Raw genomic sequence first — 27,173 nt, 5'->3', positions numbered from 1 at the left:
ACTGTGGGATAAAACTATTTCTAAGAAAAATAAAAAAAAAAGAATATATTATACCACTATAATAAAAAGCATCACAATATATGAATGCAAAGTTTGGCCTCTAAAAGACAGAACAGAGAAAATGCTTAGAGCAACAGAAATGGACTTCTGGCGCCGTTCGGCGGGAATATCTAGACGCGACGGAATAACAAACGAGAGAGTCCGAGAGTCATGGGGGTTACACATACTATTGCTGACGACATCAGGACGAAACAACTCAGCTGGTACGGACACGTAAGGAGAATGCCGGAGAATAGAATACCGAGACAAATCCTCGAATGGCAACCAAGAGGAAGGCGCAGACCAGGAAGGCCTAGAAGAAGTTGGAGAGAAGGAGTTGATAGAGAAATCAGGGACAGATAACTCGAGGATGATCTATGGAATGACAGAACGAGATGGAGATTGGAAATCGGAAGACGTCGAAGAACGTTGTAAACCGATATTATATATATATATATATATATATATATATATATATATATATATATATATAATCACTTAAGAACATGTATCCACAACAGTGGAAAGCGTAAAGATATGATTACCTTTAGAATAAGTAATGATCTTTATAGTTTTCTCGTTAAAAGCTCACTCATACACGGAAGCGAGATTTGGAAATTGAATTACCAAACGAAATATAAGTTGCTGGTTACTGGAAAATTGATATTTTTAGAATATTACCAAAATCAAACATAAAATGATTAGAAATATATAGGTATATAAGAAAACATCTGAAACAAAGACCAATTCTTAACGATATACCCCAAAAACAACTTAAATAAACTGGAGCATATATCCATGCATTAAATCTATTAGCTAGTCCATAAATCCCTAACGGGCCAAAATTGTAGCATTCAATTTTGAAATCGATTTTGCCACCATTTTTTCAAATGTTAGTTACCGCCTTTGGGCCTAGCACGGCAGAGCAGATCTTGTTTATTTGATTTTCAATATACTCAAAAAAAGTTATGATTCATGTTCTTATAATTAGGAAATGTGAAAGTTTGTGGTATTTTTTATAATAATTAAAATGGAATGATATTAACCTGTTTTGGCGAATCACCTTAATTTTTCAGAGATTTTAATTATTTTTATATTTGTTTTATAGAAATATATGAAAATATAGATATAGGATCGAAAAAAGAAATTGTTACCTAAGTATATGCCACATTTTTCATCAATTTTCGGGATTTTTTTTTAATTTGACGAATATTAAGACTGTGCTCTCCTCTGTCCCTACCTGCGATGAATCCGCTTTGTTCTTGGGGAATCTGTGGTAAGCGTACTGATTTTAGTCTTTCATTGATAATGGTAAGGAATACTTCGTTCGCATGGGATATTGCTACTGCATGCTACTGTATAGTAATTGTTGCAATCTGTCGGTGAAACTTTATTTATATATATATAGGAATAAAAGTGGGCTTATACCAGTCATTTTTCCAATTTCCAGTATTCCAGATTTCATTGCAGATTCTAAGCATTATCTATTTCAATCCGTACATCTCCCATTTCTTTGCGTGTCTCATTCTTGCTTCATCTTCTCCTGCTGTTTTTCTGAATTTGAACTTTTTTATCACCGCCTCTATTTCTGCTTTCAGAACACTTATATCGAAGCCGATTACAAATAGGAGTGATAATGGAACAAATAAAAGTTGAATTCTAATTAAGTACACAAAAATATTCTAAAAGAACAGAATTATTAAGAGAAACTTTACAATGCGAAACTATTATTAATTGTCTAAAAAAAGATCTATTGTGACTGTTAATGTACTGTAGAAACAAAATTAATTGGATATATTCTAAGAAAGTCAAATTTACACCTCGATTAGTTAAGGTGGCCCGCCAAAAAACGAATTTTTACATCGACATTGTAAACCAGCGTTTTCTAAATTTTGACCGACATGATCTGTACTACATCTGTAGTACATGATCTGTATTGGTGGAAATGTTCATAATAAATACATAATAATAATTCATGCAAAGCTGGTTATCTGTATTTTTTTTCTCTTTTAATTCTGTAATTTAAAGATGTAATGTTGAAGACCTATAGATCCACGATAGAAGTAATATTTAGCCTATTTTAATTGAAAGGAGAAATTCAATGAGGTGATGTACACATGTTTTGTAGATCTGAAGCAAGCATTTTTGACAGTGTAAAGCTTTAGGGTGTAGTTGACTGATTAAATCAAAAGAGTGTTAACAAGTATCATATAAACCTAGTAATATAAGTTAATATTAATAATAACACAAGAATAAGAACATAACTTACAGTTTAGTTATCACATCAGGCAGGTAGATAGCCTTATCCTATTTCTTTCTAACATAATAATGGACCAACTGATTGAAAGTGTAAACGAAGGTTAAGATGTGCAACCGTTGGATAAGAAAACTTTGTTATGTAGATGATGCTATCCTGATAGTTGCCAGTAAAGATAATCTACAATCCCTGCAAGCCATATCTACTAGGAAAAATATTTGGAAAACGAGGTCCAGGAAGAAGAAGAACATCCTGGTTAAAGAACCTCAAAACCTGGTTCAACTTAACATCTCTGCAGCTTTTGCATGCACAGCTTTTCCACATTGCTGCAGACAAAACAAGATTGCGATGATGATCGCCAACTTTCTTCACGGATAGGCACATTAAGGAGAAGAAGACTGTTAAGATAACTCCAAACATACGGAAAAATATCCAGTAACATAAGGGAAAGATCCATGTTCCAAAATGTTTTAAAACATATTATCTTTTATCACATAAAGAGGAGAGAAAAAATGGCACATAAACTTCTGTCGAATAATGTGGTTTAATATATTAATTTGATTTAGAAAACTTTAGTTTATAGTATTTTTCAATCAAGCAAAGATCGATTTAATGAACCACACACATTTTTAGTATATACCAAAACGTTTACTTTAATATACGATTTACCGATCGAAAATATTGTCGCAATAATATACACATATTTTAGTCAAACGATAATTTAAACAGTTTATTTAACCTTTGATATCCTAAAAACCTGTACAACCGTCGTCAAGAGTATAAAGAAGAGCAGGGATTATGCATAGGTGGAATGTTGTCTTCGAGCGGAAGAATCTCTTGTTTCTTCGACTTGTCTCTAATTTCTTCCACTTGTTCGAATACTCTCAGCAAATTCAAGCCTGCTAAAGAGATAACATCTTTTTCGGTCCATGAAGGGTCGGCCAGAAGTTCGGCGAATAGGTAAGGGTACTTTGAGACGTCTTCTAGACCGCTCGGTGTCATGTTAATTCCGTCGTATCCTAGGAACAACAGTAATTATTTTAGTAGATAATATATTAAAGCAGAAACATGATTTTCAGTAAGGTGCTATAAACTACTAGTCAAGGATCCCAGGACTATTTTCATCATTTACTACTAACAAGCTAGTTTTTCGTGAGTAGCTTCATTTTAAGGAGACTCCCAACTTTTTTCCTTACATCAATTTCCGTATGTGGCATGTAGATGTAGATAACAAAGATAGCAGGGATACTCCAGTCGGGTTAGATGAATAACAGTCCTAACCTTGCATGCTAAGCTGCCCAAATTTTATTTTTATTATCTTTAGGGAGGGTCAATAATAGTAGTGTAAATTTAAAATCTTGACTGAATTCCGCCGTTGCGTTAGCCGTCATTTTGATTTTAAACGGGAACCGCTTTTGCTCGCTCACTATTAGTCCAGAGAAATAAGATTTTTCTCGTGACGCATCCCCCTAGGCCCAAACAAAATTTTTTGAGTAGTATGGACATCTATATTAATAACCTATCTGTTTCCTGCAGCCGATTTTGATGATATACATAATTATTAACAAACGAATATCAAAAAATAGTAAATTTTCGCTTTTTTCGTCTATTGCCAAAAAGTAAAGCATTCTAAACAAATTTGGAAATAAGAAACTGATGAACCATATAAAAAGCTTCAATATGGCGTTCGCTGAATATGTCTATCCTTATTTGTTGCTTAGAAAATTGCAAAAGAAGTCATAAATTTTGAGATTTTATAAATGTGTATAAATTATGTAAAATTTAAGTTAGAACCTTCTTATTACACGGAATGCTGAGATTTATTGTGCTTAAATTATATTGTAAATTTCACAGCAATTGGTGAAATAGTTTAAAAGTTATTTAGTTGGTTTATCCCAAATTCATTTTTTTACAACGCTGTTAAGTCAGAAAATTATGAGCTTACAATAACACTTCGGAGATTTTATGAAAGAAGAACATTTATACTATTAACTTATTTAAAAAAATGACAAAAAGTAATTTTAAACAGTGTAAAATTATTTTGAAAAATATGTCGATTTTTTGCTTACTTATAAACAATTAGAATAACTTTTTAACCGTTACCCGTAGAAAAATTATTTTTTCATATTTAGAAAGACTGAATTTTTATACACATTTAGAAATAAAAGGGGACGAAGGACAATTAGGGACCAATTAGGACCTAGGACAATTAGGGACGAAGTTAGGCCCCCCCTATTTTTAATTCACATGTTCTTGCAAAATAATTTTGCAATATTTAGAATTATTTTTGTCATTTTTTAAAATTAAATTAACAGTGTAAATCTTCTTCTTTCATAAACTATCCAAAGTATTACTGTAATTTCATTATTTTCTGACTTAAGCGTTGCAAAAAAATTAATTTGGGATAAACAAATTAAATAACTTTTTAAACAAAACAAAATAAAAATTTTATTTTTAATTCAGTTGCAATGCGAAGGCAAAACAATCTTACTTTTCAATTAGAATACGGAGCGCAGTCCAGTCCCTTGAATCGCGATTTTCGGTTCTTATTGGAGCCTCATCGAAAAGAACGTAGGCTTGTTCTCCATATCCCAATTGATCCGTACCCAGAGGTTTTCCCACCCATTGCAACTGAAGTGAAAATATTAGGTGACTAGCGTCATCTGGCAATTAAAAGATGAAGTTTTCGATCCTAATAGCATTATTAATAATATTTAGAAAATATTATTACTAAAAGATTTTTAAATCGAAAACTTATTGGTCCATTTCCTTGGTAACACCTCCAAGGCTTCTAAAATTTGCAAGCCAAATGGATGCTGAAGCGAAGAAGACAAGAGGGAATTCAAAAAACTTACAATTCACGACCCCGTCTGTTCAGCTGGTAAATTCCAACAGAAAATGGACCTAGTTACTCGAAGGAGTAAAGACCAATATAAAAATAAAATAAAAATTTTATTTTTATTTTTAATTCAGTTGCAATGCGAAGGCAAAACAATCGTACTTTTCAATTAGAATACGGAGCGCAGTCCAGTCCCTTGAATCGCGATTTTCGGTTCTTATTGGAGCCTCATCGAAAAGAACGTAGGCTTGTTCTCCATATCCCAATTGATCCGTACCCAGAGGTTTTCCCACCCATTGCAACTGAAGTGAAAATATTAGGTGACTAGCGTCATCTGGCAATTAAAAGATGAAGTTTTCGATCCTAATAGCATTATTAATAATATTTAGAAAATATTATTACTAAAAGATTTTTAAATCGAAAACTTACTGGTCCATTTCCTTGGTAACACCTCCAAGGCTTCTAAAATTTGCAAGCCAAATGGATGCTGAAGCGAAGAAGACAAGAGGGAATTCAAAAAACTTACAATTCACGACCCCGTCTGTTCAGCTGGTAAATTCCAACAGAAAATGGACCTAGTTACTCGAAGGAGTAAAGACCAATATAAAAATAAAATAAAAATTTTATTTTTATTTTTAATTCAGTTGCAATGCGAAGGCAAAACAATCGTACTTTTCAATTAGAATACGGAGCGCAGTCCAGTCCCTTGAATCGCGATTTTCGGCTCTTATTGGAGCCTCATCGGAAAGAACGTAGGCTTGTTCTCCATATCCCAATTGATCCGTACTGAGAGGTTTTTCCACCCATTGCAACTGAAGTGAAAATATTAGGTGACTAGCGTCATCTGGCAATTAAAAGATGAAGTTTTCGATCCTAATAGCATTATTAATAATATTTAGAAAATATTAAAATATTACTAAAAGATTTTTAAATCGAAAACTTATTGGTCCATTTCCTTGGTAACACCTCCAAGGCTTCTAAAATTTGCAAGCCAAATGGATGCTGAAGCGAAGAAGACAAGAGGGAATTCAAAAAACTTACAATTCACGACCCCGTCTGTTCAGCTGGTAAATTCCAACAGAAAATGGACCTAGTTACTCGAAGGAGTAAAGACCAATATAAAAATAAAATAAAAATTTTATTTTTATTTTTAATTCAGTTGCAATGCGAAGGCAAAACAATCGTACTTTTCAATTAGAATACGGAGCGCAGTCCAGTCCCTTGAATCGCGATTTTCGGTTCTTATTGGAGCCTCATCGAAAAGAACGTAGGCTTGTTCTCCATATCCCAATTGATCCGTACCCAGAGGTTTTCCCACCCATTGCAACTGAAGTGAAAATATTAGGTGACTAGCGTCATCTGGCAATTAAAAGATGAAGTTTTCGATCCTAATAGCATTATTAATAATATTTAGAAAATATTATTACTAAAAGATTTTTAAATCGAAAACTTACTGGTCCATTTCCTTGGTAACACCTCCAAGGCTTCTAAAATTTGCAAGCCAAATGGATGCTGAAGCGAAGAAGACAAGAGGGAATTCAAAAAACTTACAATTCACGACCCCGTCTGTTCAGCTGGTAAATTCCAACAGAAAATGGACCTAGTTACTCGAAGGAGTAAAGACCAATATAAAAATAAAATAAAAATTTTATTTTTATTTTTAATTCAGTTGCAATGCGAAGGCAAAACAATCGTACTTTTCAATTAGAATACGGAGCGCAGTCCAGTCCCTTGAATCGCGATTTTCGGCTCTTATTGGAGCCTCATCGGAAAGAACGTAGGCTTGTTCTCCATATCCCAATTGATCCGTACTGAGAGGTTTTTCCACCCATTGCAACTGAAGTGAAAATATTAGGTGACTAGCGTCATCTGGCAATTAAAAGATGAAGTTTTCGATCCTAATAGCATTATTAATAATATTTAGAAAATATTAAAATATTACTAAAAGATTTTTAAATCGAAAACTTATTGGTCCATTTCCTTGGTAACACCTCCAAGGCTTCTAAAATTTGCAAGCCAAATGGATGCTGAAGCGAAGAAGACAAGAGGGAATTCAAAAAACTTACAATTCACGACCCCGTCTGTTCAGCTGGTAAATTCCAACAGAAAATGGACCTAGTTACTCGAAGGAGTAAAGACCAATATAAAAATAAAATAAAAATTTTATTTTTATTTTTAATTCAGTTGCAATGCGAAGGCAAAACAATCGTACTTTTCAATTAGAATACGGAGCGCAGTCCAGTCCCTTGAATCGCGATTTTCGGTTCTTATTGGAGCCTCATCGAAAAGAACGTAGGCTTGTTCTCCATATCCCAATTGATCCGTACCCAGAGGTTTTCCCACCCATTGCAACTGAAGTGAAAATATTAGGTGACTAGCGTCATCTGGCAATTAAAAGATGAAGTTTTCGATCCTAATAGCATTATTAATAATATTTAGAAAATATTATTACTAAAAGATTTTTAAATCGAAAACTTACTGGTCCATTTCCTTGGTAACACCTCCAAGGCTTCTAAAATTTGCAAGCCAAATGGATGCTGAAGCGAAGAAGACAAGAGGGAATTCAAAAAACTTACAATTCACGACCCCGTGTGTTCAGCTGGTAAATTCCAACAGAAAATGGACCTAGTTACTCGAAGGAGTAAAGACCAATATAAAAATAAAATAAAAATTTTATTTTTATTTTTAATTCAGTTGCAATGCGAAGGCAAAACAATCGTACTTTTCAATTAGAATACGGAGCGCAGTCCAGTCCCTTGAATCGCGATTTTCGGCTCTTATTGGAGCCTCATCGGAAAGAACGTAGGCTTGTTCTCCATATCCCAATTGATCCGTATTGAGAGGTTTTCCCACCCATTGCAACTGAAGTGAAAATATTAGGTGACTAGCGTCATCTGGCAATTAAAAGATGAAGTTTTCGATCCTAATAGCATTATTAATAATATTTAGTAAATATTAAAATATTACTAAAAGATTTTTAAATCGAATACTTATTGGTCCATTTCCTTGGTAACACCTCCAAGGCTTCTAAAATTTGCAAGCCAAATGGATGCTGAAGCGAAGAAGACAAGAGGGAATTCAAAAAACTTACAATTCACGACCCCGTCTGTTCAGCTGGTAAATTCCAACAGAAAATGGACCTAGTTACTCGAAGGAGTAAAGACCAATATAAAAATAAAATAAAAATTTTATTTTTATTTTTAATTCAGTTGCAATGCGAAGGCAAAACAATCGTACTTTTCAATTAGAATACGGAGCGCAGTCCAGTCCCTTGAATCGCGATTTTCGGCTCTTATTGGAGCCTCATCGGAAAGAACGTAGGCTTGTTCTCCATATCCCAATTGATCCGTACTGAGAGGTTTTTCCACCCATTGCAACTGAAGTGAAAATATTAGGTGACTAGCGTCATCTGGCAATTAAAAGATGAAGTTTTCGATCCTAATAGCATTATTAATAATATTTAGAAAATATTAAAATATTACTAAAAGATTTTTAAATCGAAAACTTATTGGTCCATTTCCTTGGTAACACCTCCAAGGCTTCTAAAATTTGCAAGCCAAATGGATGCTGAAGCGCAGAAGACAAGAGGGAATTCAAAAAACTTACAATTCACGACCCCGTTTGTTCAGCTGGTAAATTCCAACAGAAAATGGACCTAGTAACTCGAAGGAGTAAAGACCAATATAAATCGTGGGGGGTCGTGAATTGTAAGTTTTTTGAATTCCCTCTTGTCTTCTTCGCTTCAGCATCCATTTGGCTTGCAAATTTTAGAAGGTGTTACCAAGGAAATGGACCAATAAGTTTTCGATTTAAAAATCTTTTAGTAATATTTTAATATTTTCTAAATATTATTAATAATGCTATTAGGATCGAAAACTTCATATTTTAATTGCCAGATGACGCTAGTCACCTAATATTTTCACTTCAGTTGCAATGTATGGGAATACCTCTCAGTACGGATCAATTGGGATATGGAAAACAAGTCTACGTTCTTTCCGATGAGGCTCCAATAAGAGCCGAAAATCGCGATTCAAGGGACTGGACTGCGCTCCGTATTCTAATTGAAAAGTAAGATTGTTTTGCCTTCGCATTGCAACTGAATTAAAAATAAAATTTTTATTTTATTTTTATATTGGTCTTTACTCCTTCGAGTAACTAGGTCCATTTTCTGTTATAATTTACCAGCTGAACAGACGGGGTCGTGAATTGTAAGTTTTTTGAATTCCCTCTTGTCTTCTTCGCTTCAGCATCCATTTGGCTTGCAAATTTTAGAAGCCTTGGAGGTGTTACCAAGGAAATGGACCAATAAGTTTTCGATTTAAAAATCTTTTAGTAATATTTTAATATTTTCTAAATATTATTAATAATGCTATTAGGATCGAAAACTTCATCTTTTAATTGCCAAATGACGCTAGTCACCTAATATTTTCACTTCAGTTGCAATGGGTGGGAAAACCTCTCAGTACGGATCAATTGGGTTATGGAGAACAAGCCTACGTTCTTTCCGATGAGGCTCCAATAAGAGCCGAAAATCGCGATTCAAGGGACTGGACTACGCTCCGTATTCTAATTGAAACGTAAGATTGTTTTGCCTTCGCATTGCAACTGAATCAAAAATAAAATTTTTATTTTATTTTTATATTGGTCTTTACTCCTTCGAGTAACTAGGTCCATTTTCTGTTGGAATTTACCAGCTGAACAGACGGGGTCGTGAATTGTAAGTTTTTTGAATTCCCTCTTGTCTTCTTTGCTTGAGCATCCATTTGGCTTGCAAATTTTAGAAGCCTTGGAGGTGTTACCAAGGAAATGGACCAATAAGTTTCCGATTTAAAAATCTTTTAGTAATAATATTTTCTAAATATTATTAATTATGCTATTAGGATCGAAAACTTCATCTTTTAACTTTTAAACTATTTGACCAATTTTTTTCAAATTTAGGGTATGATTTAAGCACCAGAAGTCTCAGCATTCCGTGTAATAAGAAGGTTCTATGTAAGTTAATTTTTACATAAGTTGTGAATATTGTTAAAAGCTCAAAATTTATTATTTATTTTGCAATTTTCTAAGCAACCAATAAGGATAGACATATTCAGCTAACGCCATATTGAAGTTTTTTATACGATTTATGAGTTTCTTACTTTCAAATTTGTTTAAAATTCTTAACTTTTTGGTAATAGACGAAAAAAGCGAAAATTTACCGTTTTTTTATCTTTATTTGTTTATAACTATGTATGTATATCATCAAAATCGACTGCAGAAAACATAATAGGTTATTATTATAGATATCCATTCTACTCAAAAAATTTGGTTTCGGCCTGGAGGGGGTTGTGTCACCAACAGAATATTTTTTTCCTTATTTCTCTGAACTATATCTCCGCTATTTTCAACTTCTCGACAAAAAATATAAGAATTGAAATTGTTGAAAATGTGATTTTCTATAATTTCTTTCATTACAATTTTTTTCGTGCGGTCGATATTTTTAGAGTTATGGGGGAAAATAATGACAGCATATAACAATTTGAGAAATCGATCTCGAAAGTAGATGAACCAAGATCAACGACATAACTTTAACTATGAAGTAAACACAGGGGAAACCACCGCTTTCAAAACTAGTTGAGTACAACTAGTAGATTCCTGAATAGCAAATGTCAAATAAAGTAAACAAAGTTACTAATAATTATGGACCACGAAATCCAAGATCCGGAAGAGGAGAAGATTTTGTATATCAAATAGTCTCCCAGGTCGTAAATTAGAGGAAATCCCTGTGCATTTAATGTTAAGACATTGAAAATAGAAACCTGGATTGTCAGAAGTCTATATGTATTAAAGCATCGAAGAGTACCCCAAGTTGAATCATGAATAGCAAAAGTCAAACAAAGTAAACAAAATTACTGATTATGGACCGTGAAATCGAAGATAGTGCAGGAAAGGAATTACTGTTTTTCACAGGGCCTTCCAGGTCATAAACTAGAAGAGATTCTAGTGTTTTTAATGTTAACACATTGAAAGTAGCAACCTGGAATGTCAGAAATCTATATGTAAGATATAAATTAGCAAAGCTACTCCTTCAAATGGAGAACCTCCAAATTATTGTTCTAGGTTCAGTGGCATGCAGGGGCTGGGTCAGGCAAACAAATTACAATTAACAGAACTATGTATTATTCAAGTAACAACGAGGTCAATCAATGATATTTATGGTGTTGCTCTCTTAGTTGCAAAAAGTTCAACTACCCTGTAATACATTTAACTCCTTATTCTGATAGAGTTCTTTCATTACTTCAGTCTAAGAAAGGTATAATCAATTTTATTCATATGACAAATGACGACGATTACACCGACGATAGATGATGATGAAATGAACACATTTTATCATGACCTGGAACAAGTCGTAAAATCAATGAAGAATCATCACATTATAATAGTAATGGGCGACTTTAACGTCAAAGTGAGCCAGGGACGAGTGGATGGATATGTGGGTGAATATGGTCTAGGAAAAAGAAATAAACGTCAAGATCGTTTGAAATAATTCCCCCAGATGGAAGTAGAAAGAATGTACTAACAAGAAGACTGTATACATGGAAACCTAGAGGGGATGGAACAGATAAAATAATCCGAAATCAAACTGATATTGTCAGATTGTCCTCATAAGAAGACTTCGTAATTCTACACTTTCTGCTAAAATTTACCCTGGAGGGGACATCGGTTCAGACTATAACCCCATAGTAGTCACGAACTAAATTGCAGTTAATTAAAAAAAACACAAAAATAGAATAATTAATATTAAAAGATTAAGAGAACCAAAAACAAAAGAACAAAAACCTTGTGAAAAAAGGGGAGTGCAATTAGAACAAAAACATGCATTGTTTCGGAAAAATTCAAACAAGCTTATATTTTTCTAAAACTTTTTTTGTTAGTTTATATACATGTTAAAGTAAAAAGTTCTACTCGCGGATTTGGCCGCTAATTGTTTATTAATTGTTTAAACAATAACAATTGTTTTGTATTAATAATTTTAAAAATGTCGTTAAATTCATATTTTACTTTGATCAAATATGTTTCTATTTTGTTTTTGATTATAATGAATCCCAATATGGCATTAAAATTTGAAAATTCTTATACAGAAGCTCTTATACAGTATGTCTGCGTAGCTAGGAACCACATGAAAAACTTTTTTATTATCAATTTTACGAAAAAAATTATTCTTCATAAAATGCTCTGGATAGTCAAGAATCTAAAACTCAACCATCAGATATCAAATTTTATCAATTTTATACGAGTTGTGTCAAAAATATTAATATTGTTAAAGAGTAAAGTACCTTTATATTTCAGAATATCAAAAACGCTATTATGAAAAGTTGTTTGAAATTAAAAAACTATGTTTAAATATACAATTACATTATTCTAATCGAAATTTTTTTTCAATTTTCTCTCAAATCACGGATATTCATCATCATTTTATTACAATTATGATAACTATTTTATTATCACTTTTATGAAAAAAAGTTATTCTTCGTAAAATGATCTCCCTGGTCTAAAATCTAAGATAAAATCATCAGATATTAAACGTTTTTAATTTTATACGGGGTATGTAAAAAATATGAATTTTTCTTAAGAGTTGTGCCTTTATTATTCACAATATTTTAATTAGAAGGGTGTATTTGAACACTAAAACAAATTTTTTAATTCCAAACAACTTTTCTTAATAAAAATTTTCGATATTGTGAAATTTAACGATACTTTACTCTTAAGTGAAATTAATATTTTTTGACATAACTCGTATAAAATTCATTAAATTTGATATTTGATGATTGCATGTTAGATTATATACTATGCAGAGTATTTTATAAAGAATAACTTTTTTTCGTAAAAATGATAATAAAAAAGTTATCAATAGGTTCCAAGTTACGCAGACATAATGTACAAGAGCTAAAAAAATTTTTTTTGCTGAACATTTATTATTGTTGAAGTTTATTATTAAATGTATTTTAGGTAAGTTTTACAGAAAAAAGTTTTGATCGCTTTATATAAACATTTTTTAGCTGGTAATTTTCGGTTTTTGTATTACATTTTTGTTATCTTTCATAATTTTCTTAAAAAGAAATAGTCTATTTCATATCTAAAGTAAAACACTTTAGTGAATTTTAAAGATTACATCCTAAGATTTAAAAAAGCACTTATAAAACTGTAATAGATCTGTTCAAACTTGAGTAATACCGTCTTAAAGTAGTGGTAATTCTATAAAACTACGAAGATTTCAAAAATTACATTTTTAAGACGTCATATCATTTGATTTAAATGTTTGAGATTTTTTTTGAATGAAACATCATTTAGTACGATGCTTGAAAAGTAAGTTGTGCAAAATTGAGGTTTTATAAGAAAAATTGTATTAGTTACACATTTTTAAATCATTTTTAAACAAAATTCATGTAAGGCTCACTTTCCGCCCCTACCGTACTTATGCCCATACATTTTATTTCTTTTTATTATAACCATACGGTAGCTTAATTATTTTTCTTTTAGGTTCAATTTGTAAAATTTCATTTGATCCATTAGTTAAAGAATTACATTACAATAACTCAACCGTGCACTTCGCCGTACGCTAGTTTACAGTGCGCCAATGTTTGTGAGAAGGGTGACTTTAGCGCTATAAATAAAAATTATAGAAGATACAGATTTAATTTTAGAAAATTCTTTATATAAGTGTAGGATTCGTTTAAAGACAATCGTAATAAAAGTCCGTTGAATGTTTAACAGTTTTAATTAATAAAATAGATGACTAAATTATTGATACTATTAAATTGACGAAATGTAAAAGTGTTGTAATTGCGACTAAAATTTTGCGAGTTCTTACAAAAGAAAATGTCTTTAAAACAATCGCGTTTATCTACTTAATATATGACCGGCTTGTCAATATATAGGTACGTTTTAAATTTCGTCTTTTAATTTGTCCCAAATACAACCTCTTTTCTTCGAAACTAAAAATCTACTTAATGTATTCGTTCTCGTTCCTTACGCTAAAACAAACCCTCTTAGTCTAATCTCTTTTTTCCTGTGAAAGAACCCAATTAAAATTGGTTCAAAGTATGTACCGACCCGCCGCCGTCCTTTTCCAATAAACTAAAACTATAAAGTAAAAAGTAGTCCACTACCGTCGCCGTAATCCCCAATTCGTTCTGCAAATCTGGGCCAACGTCCATATGTGTGAGACCCTTATCCCGTTCTCGTACTAATAATTAAGAAAAATGATATACAGGGGAATTTAAAATATAAGGTAAACTATTTAAAATCCTACAATCGGCCATCCTGTTCGGAATCCGACTCGGATTCCATGTAGTTATCTATCCACGGCTTCATGTACTCTGCACACGTTGAAGTGCTCTGAGGTCCATCATGGTATCCAGATTTCTTTACCTCGTACCTGTCATTTGGATTCACTTGTACTACCACGTGCGGTCCAAAATATTTCTTCAGCAGTTTGAGTCCTCCACCAAACTGTGTTCTCTTGATTGCCACTAAGTCCCCCTTTTTATACATCCTCGGCCTTTTTCTTCGTAGATCATATCTGCGTCTATTTTCCTCTTGAATTTTGACTAACTGACGTCGACTCTCGTTTCTCAGCATCTCTCTATCTTCATCAAATTGTTTAATTATCTCCTGTTCTATGATCTCCTTCATCCTCAGATCTTCTTTATTCTTCATCTTCGTTCCGAACAGTACTTCAAACGGCGTCGAATTTATGCTTCTTTGATAAGTTGCATTAAAGAACTGTTGTGATTTATGAATGTGTTTATACCACTTCGTCGGTTCCTCTAGACTGAGTTTAGTTAATACTGGGATTAACGTTCTATTGATGCGTTCTACTTGTCCATTGCCTCTTACTATGCCTGTTGTAATTTTTACATGTTTTATATGTTCACTTTTTGCAATAGTCTTCGAATTCCTTCGCCGTAAATGCGGTACCTCTGTCAGATATTATACGGAGCGGATTTCCAAAATCCTTTTGATGTCTCTTCACGCATTCTATAACTTCTTTTTTGCCTCCAAGTATACATTTAACGCAATTACCTATGCAGTGCTCGATTTTTTCTCTAAGATTTGGAATGTAACATTCTCTTTGAATCAAATCTTGTGTTTTTGTTACAGCAAAATGTCCTACCTCGTGTAAGCTTCTAATTACTTCTGTTTGCATTCTTTTCGGAATGACTAACACTTCCTTGCCGTCTTCATATTTAAACAAAATACTATTTTTTATAAAGAAGTCGTTGTATGCTTCCGTCGTCTTTTTCTTTTCAGGTTCGTAACTTTCGACTAATTCTTCTACGTCTCTAAAAGTTAAGGCAAATGAATCATTCAGTCTGCCTCTCGTCATTTGGTTTGATTGTGATCTATTCCTCGTAAATAAATCCGCCGTTCTTTTATCTTCCCTATTATCATCATGATTACTATCGTCGTCGGTAACGTCTTTACCTTCCTCTTCGTCTTCGTGATAAGCGTCTTTATCATTATTAACGTCATTATCCTCATTATCGCTATCGTCGTCGGTAACGTCTTTACCTTTTTCTTCGTCTTCGTGATAAGCGTCTTTATCACTATTAACGTCGTTAGCGTCTTCGTCTTTATCGTCAGTCTCGTCTTCAAGATTGAAGTCGTTCAAAAATGAACAAATACGTTCAATCACGTCGTCCTCTGAACCAGTGTAGTTCAGAACTAAAACATGGCAAACTGCTACTAAGTCCGGCCTACTTAGTTTATTTTTCACGTCTTCTATTTTTGTGGAATATGCCTCGGATTCTTTATCCTACGAAAATTTTGTGAAATTCCGCAAGTTCTTCCTAGTTTGTCGCAGCAACCCTTTATACCCGTATGCGACAACATGCAACGCCTGAACAGCACTTAATGCCGAATTTCTAAGGTTTAAACTAATTTTTGGAAAATCGTTAAGAGTTTGTTTAGACTGCATTTTAAAAAGGTATATAATAATAATACATAAAAAAAACAAAAATAAAAAGATACATTATCTTTTAACTAAAAAGTTAGATTATTTTTTTCCGTGTGCAAATTGTACTTGTGAACTGTAGAATTGTAGTCGTTTTTACTTCAAAATTATCAATATTTACCACAAATAGAAACAAAGTTATGATGTATTAAAATAAATGAACAAAAAAAAAAATGAAAAACAAAAAAAAGTTAATTGTTAAATAATTTGTGATAGTTCTTTCGCAACATTCACTGTTTATCGTCAAAGTTCCAGTTCACAGTTCCTCGAAAAAATAATCTTTGGTCAGATTTCTAATTTACAGACACAAGACCAAAGTGTCTTGACTACTTTTAAAATATTGGAACAAACACACCTGAATTCTCCTTGGTAATACTGCTTGCTATGATTGCATCTCGTCGTCGTCGTCGTCACTGCCCAAACAGCCGTCGTATTTGCCTAACAGCGTCGTCTACACTGTACTAGCCTGCTACTCCACCAACACAACAATTCACCAACAGTTTCCCAAAGTATGAAAGTAACCAATAGTTTAAAAAAGTCCGAAAATCACCAACAGTTTCCACGTTTCACGAACAGTCATAAACAATTTCCAAAAATTACGTCACGTCACTTGAGCCGATTTTTTAAATTTCACGTCACTTTACGGTATTTCGCGAACTTTATAACGAAATTGTCTTTCTTAGATCCGCGGTTTGAGCCTCCAAAATGTAGGTTTTCTTTAAAGGCAATCGTAATAAAAGTCCGTTTGATGTTTAACAGTTTTAATTAATAAAATAGGTGACTAAATTATTGCTACTATTAAATTGACGAAATGTAAAAGTGTTGTAATTGCGACTAAAATTTTACGAGTTCTCACAAAAGAAAATGTCTTTGAAACAATCGCGTTTATCTACTTAATATATGACCGGCTTGTCAATATATAGGTACGTTTTAAACTTCGTCTTTTCGTTTGTCCCAAATACAGCCTCTTTCCTTCGAAACTAAAAATCGACTTAATGTATTCGTTCTCGTTCCTTACGCTAAAACAAACCCTCTTAGGCTAATCCCTTTTTTCCTGTGAAAGAACCCAATTAAAATTGGTTCAAAGCATGTACCGACCCGCCGCCGTCCTTTTCCAATAAACTAAAACTATAAAGTTAAAAGTAGTCCGCTACCGTCGCCGTAATCCCCAATTCGTTCTGCACATCTGGGCCAACGTCCATATGTGCGAGACCCTTATCCCGTTCTCGTACTAATAATTAAGAAAATGATATACAGGGGAATTTGAAATATAAGGTAAACTATTTACAATCCTACATAAGGTTTTTTTTTGTAAAGTTTTCTTAATTTTTCAATTTTGTTCTAAAATTTATATTTTTGGAGTTATTTAAAAAAACATCAAACTTCGTAGTTCATTTGTTTAATAAAAAATGAAGCACCCACTTCTTGAGTAGAACTTTTTGATATGTTGTTTATTAAACATTTCTTAATGAAATTACAAAAATTCTATCTTGTTTGATTTTTTCTGAAGTGAAAATCTATATGCACTCTCCTATTAAAGGTACTACTGGGTCTAACATTATGAGAAAAGCAATAGAACCCTAGAGAAAGCAATAGAAATGTTGTAGTTCCTGATAATACCTTTGTTTCGTTTTCTTACGGCCACCCTGTATATTAAGGTCATTACATTCTGCACGATTATAAGTTATACATTATTTTATTTGTCTGAAGATTTTTTAAGGAAAAGTCTTTCTTTGAAGGATTTCCTGCAAAGATATGCTGACAATATTAGTGCCCCACTCTCAAATTTTAAGGACATACAAGAAAGAAGGAAACTTTAATGTATTTTTATAGTATTATGTGCTAGATCTGGATCCCGCGTACCAAAAATAGGTTGACTAATAGCAAACTGAAAATGTGTTAATAGCTTAACGGTGTCTAGTCGGACAAAACTTTGATGTACGGGAACACTGGAACAGTTTAAAACAGCTTTAATTGTGGAACAGTTTAAAAATTTGGAACGTTAGATTACGAAAACGTCCCATGTATTTTGTCGGACAGAACATCCAATTGATTTGTTACACTTTCATTAAACTCTCATGCAAAAATCAGACTGCTATTATTAACCAACATAATTACTGTCATTTGACATGTTCTTCGTGTTCTACTCATTAAAATGCCCAGTTGGTGGTAAACACCAGTCTGATTTTTGCATGAGAGCTTAATGAAATGGTAACAAATAAATTGGAAGTTCTGTCCGACAAAATACATGGGACGTTTTCGTAGTCTGACGTTCGAAACCTGTAACCTGTTCCACAATTAAAACTTTTCCTGTTCCAGTGTTCCCATACATCAAAGTTTGTCCGACTAGACACCGTTAAGCTATTAACAAAGTTTCAGCTTGCTATTAATCACATTTTTTTGGTACGCGGGATCCAGGTCTATGTGAATAAAACATAGTCTAAGAGCTAGTGAACCCTCCGACTAACGGTATTTCTGTAAGGCTAGAAATTTGTATAGTGATAAATCATAGAACACCAAGGCTAAAAACCATGACCTGGCAGGCATCAGCCGTGCACGTGTATCTACCAGGTGAATCGAAAAGTGCATAGTTTAGGGGAAAAATAAACATTCTCCTGTAAAGTTTAAATTTAAGTATGTGTTTGAGTAAGTCATTTAGAAGAAATGTGTACAATGTCAGGCGATTCTGAAGAGCGTAAGACCTTGCCAGGCGAGAGGGTTTTTCGTAAAATTATTTTTTTTTGCATCGAACAAAATTTTTTTAGGTTTTTTTAATCATTCCAAACAGAAAAGGTTTTTAGTGACTTTTCTCTTAGGTTAATAGTTTTTGTTATATAAGCGATTAAAAATTTTGAAAATTGCGAAATCTGCCGTTTTTAATCTTAAATCGGACATTTAACTAAAAATTTCAATATTGCCATGGTAGGTAGATATTCTTTAAATATTGATTGATGGAATCCCGAAGAGTTTTTTGCAATACAATATCGAAAACCCCTTTGTTTTTAATTGCTAATCAAGCGGGCGCGACACTGTAGTATAAGTGAGGACGTTTGAGTTTGCATAAATTCGTTACCTCGGGAATGGGCAAATTTGAAGAGAAATTCTCAGACAGGTCGATTTTTATTCTTAAATTTTGACTTTTTGGCATATATATAATACTAGTGACGTCATCCATCTGGGCGTGATGACGTAATCGATGATTTTTTTAAATGGGAGTAGGGGTTGTGTGATAGCTCATTTGAAAGGTTGTTAAATTCTATATACAGTAATATAAACATTAACATAATTATTTATACAGGGTGTACAAAAAATTTTCTTTTATTAAATTAATTTAGACAAAAAGAAGAAAAAAATTTTTTGTACACCCTGTATAAATAATTATGATAATGTTTATATTACTAAATAGAGAATTAAATAACCTTTCAAATGAGCTATCACATAACCCCTACTCTCATTTAAAAAAATCATCGATTACGTCATCAACGCCCAGATATATGACGTCACTAATATTATATTTATGCCAAAAAGTCCTAATTTAAGAATAAAAATCGACCTGTCTGAGGATTTCTCTTCAAATTTGCCCATTCTCGAGGTAATGAATTTATGCAAACTCAAACGTCCTCAATTATACTACAGTGTCGCGCCCGCTTGATTAGCAATTGAAAAACAAAGGGGTTTTCGATATTGTATTTCAAAAAACTCTTCGGGATTTCATCAAACAATATTTAAAGAATATCTAACTACCTTGGCAATATTGAAATTTTTAGTTAAATGTCCGATTTAGGGTTAAAAATGGCAGATTTCGCAATTTTCAAAATTTTTAATCGCTTTCGTCGGCTTAACCTGCAAAACCCGTAAGTCCACATTTGATCAAATTTGACATGTTAACGCCATCGTTCGCAAAAAAAATTAGTGAATTTGTCTAAGAAATTTCAGTAACTCCAATTTTTTTTTTAAATGATCTGCGATAGAATCTGCGAAATCCGTAAGTCCATACCTGGCTGAAATCACAGCGCAAACTCCGTAAATCCGCCATTGTTCGTTACGTTGCAAGCACGAGGTGTGCTGGTCTTGTAAAATATTATTTTTTGTGAGTTGTTGGCGATCTTTTAAACTTATTTTGGGCGAATAACATGAGGTAAGTGTCCCTAATTTGTGTTTTAACTTTTAAATATAATTAAATGTAGTTTTAGACTTAAAATAAACTCTTTAAAATAATGGATGGAGTTACGGGATTTGCATATAATTTGAATTTAGTGTATTATCGAATTAAGTTGGAGTTAAGGGATTTTCCTACTATATATAATTAGGGATTTAAAGAGTCATACTTCTAGAAGATATTCCCAGAGAATTCTTTAATAAAAAAAAAGACAAAATAATAAGCAGTTATCAAAGCAATAATACTCAGAATATTGTGAAAATCAAAATTTTTTTTTTTACCAACTTTACTTATTTTTAACTGGTTTTCCGTCTTAATACCTTTTACTATTGAGTGAAATGAAAAGCTTGAAGTCTTCCTACACTAATATTAATAAATTTCTCGGTCAATAGCAAAGAAATAACCTACATATGTATAGGTATGACCAAGCAAATAATAAAATATTAAAGGGAGACTTCAAGATTTTCAACTCCTCTTCAAGAATTAACCATTTTTTCAACTTTTACTATTGGTTCAGCAATTACCATGACAATGGTTTTTGTTTACAGGGCATAATGGACATCTTTAAAAGCAGAACCAACAGAATTATGTTAGCTATTGCCAATAAAGAAACCAACCAAGCAAGCAACGGTTGCCATCAAAATGTAGAAGCAAATAATGCAACAATATGTACCAAACCCAAAGCACTCGAGAAAAATATGGCTGAAGCCATTAATAATGAGAAAACCCTACGTGATGTTACAAACTTGTTTTCTTCATATGATGAAAAGCCTTTTCAAAAATTCCTCTTCAGTGACGTTGATGATGAAATGTTACTATTGGATATTCCAGAAATTACAGACATGATGAAGATGAACTCTGACCAAATGTTGCCAGAAAGTAACCTAGGAGATGAAGTATTAAACAATTTTTGCACTTCAATTGAAGAAAATGTTACTTTAGAGTTTGAAAATACTATTCTTAGCTCATCAGAAGTAATTGTGGAAAATGTAATAATGGAAATTCAGAATGAAGGTGAAGATGAAAATAATTCCAAATATATACCACAGAATGATGAGGAAGTGATATTATTACCCTCTAAAAGTAATAGCTTGTCAGATGTTAATAAAAAAAATATAATAACAGAAGTTCAAAATGGTGATGAGTTTGAAGATGATCCTGACTATGTGCCTGAAAGTGATCAAGAATCAACGACTTTTTCTGAAAAAGATGCTGACAATGAAAGAGAAATAGCACAAGAAGCAGAACAAAATAAAGATGACCCACTAGAAAAAAGAAGAATGAAACGACACCTTTTGAATAAAGAAAATTGGATTGAAAATAAGAAGAAAATAAAACGTGAAAAAGGAGAAGCTTATTTGGGAAAAAGAAAAATTAATGGCCGATGGGATTATAATATAGAAAGAGAAGAAAGAAGATTGAAAGAGTCCTGTAACTGTAAACTTTCAAAAAAAAAAAAATAGCGTCATTAAGTGTAACACGTTTTCTGAGGAGGATAGGAAAGCAATATTTACAAAATTTTGGTCCAATATGAACTGGAGCGAAAGAAAAATGTATGTGTCCTTCTTAGTACAACCAACGGCTATAAAAAGACATAGAAACAGGCAAAATGCAACAACATCAAGAAGAAGGGAGTCTATGCTTTACTACATGAAGAAGGAAGGTCAACTTATTAGAGTTTGTAAGCAGATGTTTTTAAACACACATTGTCTGAAGGAGGACATGGTACTTGACTGGTTGAGAAAAGAAGCGACTAGTCAAACAAAAACTGACGACAATAATTCCAATGAAATCACAATGCATACAGCGCGTTACAAGGACATAAAAGAAAATTTAAGGCAGTTTTTTTCTGAGCTGTCAAAAGTTGAGTCACACTACTGCCGGTCTTCATCTGACAAACTTTATTTGGAGCCCAACTGGAAATCCAAAGCAGCAATATTTCAATTCTATAAGAGCTGGTGTCAAGAAAAACAAATGGGTTCATTATCAATTGCTTCATTTTCCCACGTGTTTGAAGAAATGGACCTCTCGCTGTACCGTCCTAAGAAAGACGAGTGTGATAAATGTGTGGCACACCGAAATGGCAACTTACCTGATGATGTCTTTAATGAACACCAAGAAAAAAAGGGAAGCCAGGGAGGCAAAAAATCGAGATAAGGAGTCAGAGAATATCGTATTATGTATGGATTTACAATCAGTTTTACTGTCACCAAAGACAAACATCTCCTCACAATATTTTAAGACTAAACTGATAGTACATAATCTAACATTTTTTGATATGAAAACTAAAGATGGCTACAGTGATGGTTGTACGTCGCAGAATAGGAATTCAACACTAGCCACCGCCATTCTAAACCTATGTATGGAATCAGAAATTACGATTGAGCAAAAGTTTCTCGAAAAAGGGCACACGCAGATGGAGGCAGATTCCATGCATTCGACTATTGAAAGAAAACTTCGTCATAATAATATTAACGTACCTGCTGACTACGTCGAAATTTGTAAGACAGCACGTAAAAATCCAAGACCTTATACATTATATAGACCACACATTTTTTAAGGACTTTAGTAAACTACAGTTTGTAAAATCTTTGCGTCCAGGTAAAAGAGTCGGTGATCCTCATGTTACAGACATTCGCACCTTGCAGTATTCACCAGATGGAACAATAGCTTACTAGCTGAGACATGCCCAAGATTACCAAGACCTTGCTTTTAGTCGAGTTCCAAAGTCTACTAGAAAACAGTTATGCTGTCAATTTAGTGAACTTCCAAACTTATATAATAATCCTATACACCTATTAAAAGAGAAAAGTTTTTACATTTGCAATCCCTTAAGATAAGTATTCCAGCTGATTATCACTCGTTTTATGACAACCTGGCATATCTTTAGATATGCTATATTTAAATTTTTTGCATTATTTTAAGTTAAGGTTTTGTTCGTTTATGTGAGGAATAAATAAGTTTACTCAATTTTAAATATTAATTTTTACCCACCTCTTAAAGTAATTAAATCCCGTAAGTCCCAAAAATATTTAAATAAAAATAGGAAAAACTTGTAAGTCCAATTAAATATGTCATAAGATCAAATAACTTCTTAGAAATACCTTAAAATGTCAAATTTGTTATATCCAAATAAACGTATTTCTATTTGCTAAAACAAAAATTTACAGAAAGTTTTTTGTCTCCCCTGAAAAAATTTTCATTTTGGACTTACAGGTTTAGCAGATTAAGCCGACGTTATATAACAAAAACTATTAACCTAAGAGAAAAGTCTCTAAAGACCTTTTCTGTTTGGAATGATTCAAAAAACCTAAAAAAAATTTGTTCGATGCAAAAAAAAATAATTTTAGGAAAAACCCCTAAACTTTCCCCTCGCCTGGCAAGGTCTTATGCTCTTCAGAATGTCTGTCATTGTACACATTTCTTCTAAATGACTTACTCAAACACATACTTAAGTTTAAACTTTACAGGAGAATGTTTATTTTTCAACTAAACTATGCACTTTTCGATTCACCTGGTAGATACACGTGCACGGCTGATGCCTGCCAGGTCATGGTTTTTAGCCTTGGTGTGCTATGAATTATCACTATACAAATTTCTAGCCTTACAGGAAGACCGTTAGTCGGAGGGTTCACTAGCTCTTAGACTAACATGAAATTGGTCTAAATTTAAAAAAATATACCTATGTCTATGTGTATTCTCCATTTGTACAATTTTAAATTTTAAGTTTTATGAAGTGTGTACAAAGCAATTATTACAAAAAAAGTCTCCTAAAAAATATTTACCTGCTCCTATTCCAACATGATCGATGCCAGCAACGGACCGAATGTGGTTAATATGGTTAATAACGTCTTGTATAGTGGCAGTTTCGTTACAGGTAACATGGTAATTGTAAAAATTCACCATGATCACTCCGCCGTTGTGCGCGATGAGTTTCAGTACATCGTCCGGGACGTTTCGGGACGAGTTGCACAACGAGAAGGCGCTTGAATGGGAAAAAATAACGGGCGCCCGGGATACGTTGAGCGCCGCCTTGGCAGTGTTCATGGAAGTGTGCGAGAGATCGACTATCATGCCCAGACGGTTCATCTCTTTTATGACGCTTTTTCCGAATTCCGAAAGGCCGTCTTGGGTCTTTGTGTTGGTCCCCGTAGCCCAAGGGGTGTCGCACGAATGGGTGATTGTGAGATATCTATAAAATAAAAGAGAATAAATAAAAATCATACAGTTTTTTATTTAAGAAATTGCTTTAGTAGAGTTTAGTATGGTTAAATTCAATGGAAAAAGAAAAATAAATAACATTTGTCAATGAAGTTGATAAATTGAGAAAAATTTATGTTTTATTGGTAAATGTACAGTGCGAGATACTAAAGTTTTTATGTAGATTAAATAAACACTTCCTTGTTAATCTAGTTGTCCTATTTAACATCATATTATAATTGGGAAGCAATAAACGAGAGAATTCTGACTGTCAACTTAAACATCCATGGACACAGAACCACAGTAATAGGTATGCTATAACACGGCTGGTTTTTCTGCGGATCGCCTGCGATTGCTGACACTTCCAGATAAGCAACGCGCTTGCTCAAAGTCTTGTAGCGGCAGTAAGGCCCAGATAGTTGGTCCCACCATTCCTTGCAGGGTTGGCCGTTTTCTCTATAAAAGTACGGCTCAAGAAAATAGGTTGATGTAGTTTCCTCTTTGGGGTTTTGTTCATTCTATACAGAAGCTGTTCGCCTGGAAGTGTCAGCATTCGCAGGCAATCCACAGAAAATTGACCTACCGTGCTTTACACAGCAGGTGTACGATAACGCTGATTTTAACGTACATACAATCGACGAATACCACACTTTTTACGTCATAGGTGGCATTTCTTGTATTGCACCAAAACATGCAGTAGCTCCTAAGCAATCCATTCCTCGGATAAAAAAGAAACCCGCGCCTGAGGTTTATGGAAGTCAGGAAGCTGTTCAACTAATTAATTTTAAAAGGACAAAACCTCAAGGTTTATCAGAAATCAAGATAACAGATCCGAAGGAAATGTTCACATCAACTGAAACTGTGACTCCATCTGTGCCTGACCCATGGAAGCTGTCACAAGAGACATAATACCATACCTATGAACTAACATTTATTATTTGTACAGAAAACTAGGAGAAATTTATCAAATGACAGCATTCTAATAAAAAATAAAGTTTTGGAATGTAAAAAACGGGTTTTGCCGAGACCGTTAAAAATTGGCAATTTTCAACTTGTACTTTAGACCGAACGGTTCGTCTGAAAAAAAAAGTAAATAGTGATATTTGTAGATAATTTTAAGTACTTTAATTTCTGTTAACAGACCATTTACTAAAAGTTAATAGTTTTCGAGATTTGAGTAAAAAAGCGGAAAAAAGCTGAACTTTTTCGCTTTTTTTCGGGATCTTTTTAATGTTCCGACAAGAAACTTTGTCCGCAAACCTCATATTCGGATTCAGCAGCCCAAAATCCATATTATAATGAAAGAAATCAGAACTACCCCAAAACTTTTCTAGTCAAAACACAATTTTATTGAATCATAAATTGAGAAACATTTATGGTTTAGTGGTAAATATACACTTCGAGATACTAAAGTTTTTATGTAGATAAATAAACAATTCCTTGTTAATCTAGTTGCTCTATTTAACATCATATTATAATAGTGGAAAAATCCCGGAGGACTGGTTGCACTCCACGTTTATTACAATACCGAAGAAACCAAATGCCCATCTTTGTGGTAATTACCGACATATAAGCTTGCTCAGTCACATCACTATAGCGTTCACCACAATCTTTTATAGAATAATATGATAAATATGAGTGAAATATTGATAGATCGCAGATTGGCTTTTGGAAAGCACTTTTCGGACTTAGAGAAGCAGTTTACTCTCTGCAGGTGCGTATAGAGCGGTGTAGAGACGTTAATAAGAACGTTTCTACTTTGTGGATTTTAGAAAAACATTTAACAGTGTCAATCATGAACAACTAATTAATATGCTACGAAAGACATGTATTGACGACAATGATATTCGCCTCCTTGGAAGTGTGCGAGAGATCAACTATCATGCCCAGACGGTTCATCTCTTTTATGACGCTTTTTCCGAATTCCGAAAGGCCGTCTTGGGTCTTTGTGTTGGTTTTAAAATAATGCTTATGTTTTTCTCTTCATTCTCAATCTACAGAATGAGTTTTAATATGGAACGCTTCAACTATTTCAGAAATGGCTTCCACGATTTTTTATAGATTTTAGTGCGTAAGGGTCTTGTACCTAAATCAAACTACGCAAAAATGTAACGACTTTTGATTAATAAGTCTCATACCCCATATTCTGAAGCTATTTCTAAAAATTATCTATAACAGAATTTACAAAAATACGAAGAAGATATGGGTCCGGAACAATTTTGCTTTCGAAACGGTATGGGCACTCGAGAAGCTTTGTTCAGTTTCATTGTTCTCATGCAAAAGTGTCGTGATCAACAAAAATATGTCTACTTGTGCTTTATAGACTATGAAAAGGCTTTTGACAAAGTCAAACATGATCAGCTAATAGGATGCTTGAAAAAAAAAGAACATGGATCCAAATGACATTAATACAATACGTGAACCCTATTGGAATCAAAACGCCTCTGTTAGAACCGAAATGGGTGATACTGAAACCATAAACATCCAAAGGGGGGTTAGACAAGGTTGTTTATTATCACCATTATTATTCCACTTATACTCAGAGGAAATTTTTGCACGAGCTCTAGATGAAGCACAAGAAGGAATAAAAGTCAATATAAAAAAACGTGAACAACATCAGGTACGCCGATGATACAGTACTGATTGCTGGCAGTAAAGAAGAACTACAAATTCTGTTAACCAA

General features: G+C 33.3%; 1 protein-coding gene across 1 annotated transcript in view; it reads right to left on the bottom strand.

Annotated features, from left to right (window-relative positions):
- Window positions 1–841: 841 nt before the first annotated feature.
- The window catches only part of LOC114335227 (dipeptidase 1-like), a 63,604-nt gene continuing 37,272 nt past the window's right edge, over window positions 842–27,173 (bottom strand). The window contains exons 4-5 of the mRNA XM_050657067.1: window positions 24,076–24,482; window positions 842–3,315 (exon numbers count right to left, since the gene is read on the bottom strand). Of these exons, the coding sequence (XP_050513024.1) occupies window positions 3,068–3,315; window positions 24,076–24,482 (655 nt within the window). The 3' untranslated portion in view covers window positions 842–3,067. The remainder of the gene's footprint in view (window positions 3,316–24,075; window positions 24,483–27,173) is intronic.

Source organism: Diabrotica virgifera, chromosome 7 (assembly GCF_917563875.1).
Source record: "Diabrotica virgifera virgifera chromosome 7, PGI_DIABVI_V3a".
Lineage (NCBI taxonomy): Eukaryota > Metazoa > Arthropoda > Insecta > Coleoptera > Chrysomelidae > Diabrotica > Diabrotica virgifera.
Note: the sequence above shows the minus strand (reverse complement) of the source record. Positions and strands in the feature narration are given on the sequence as shown.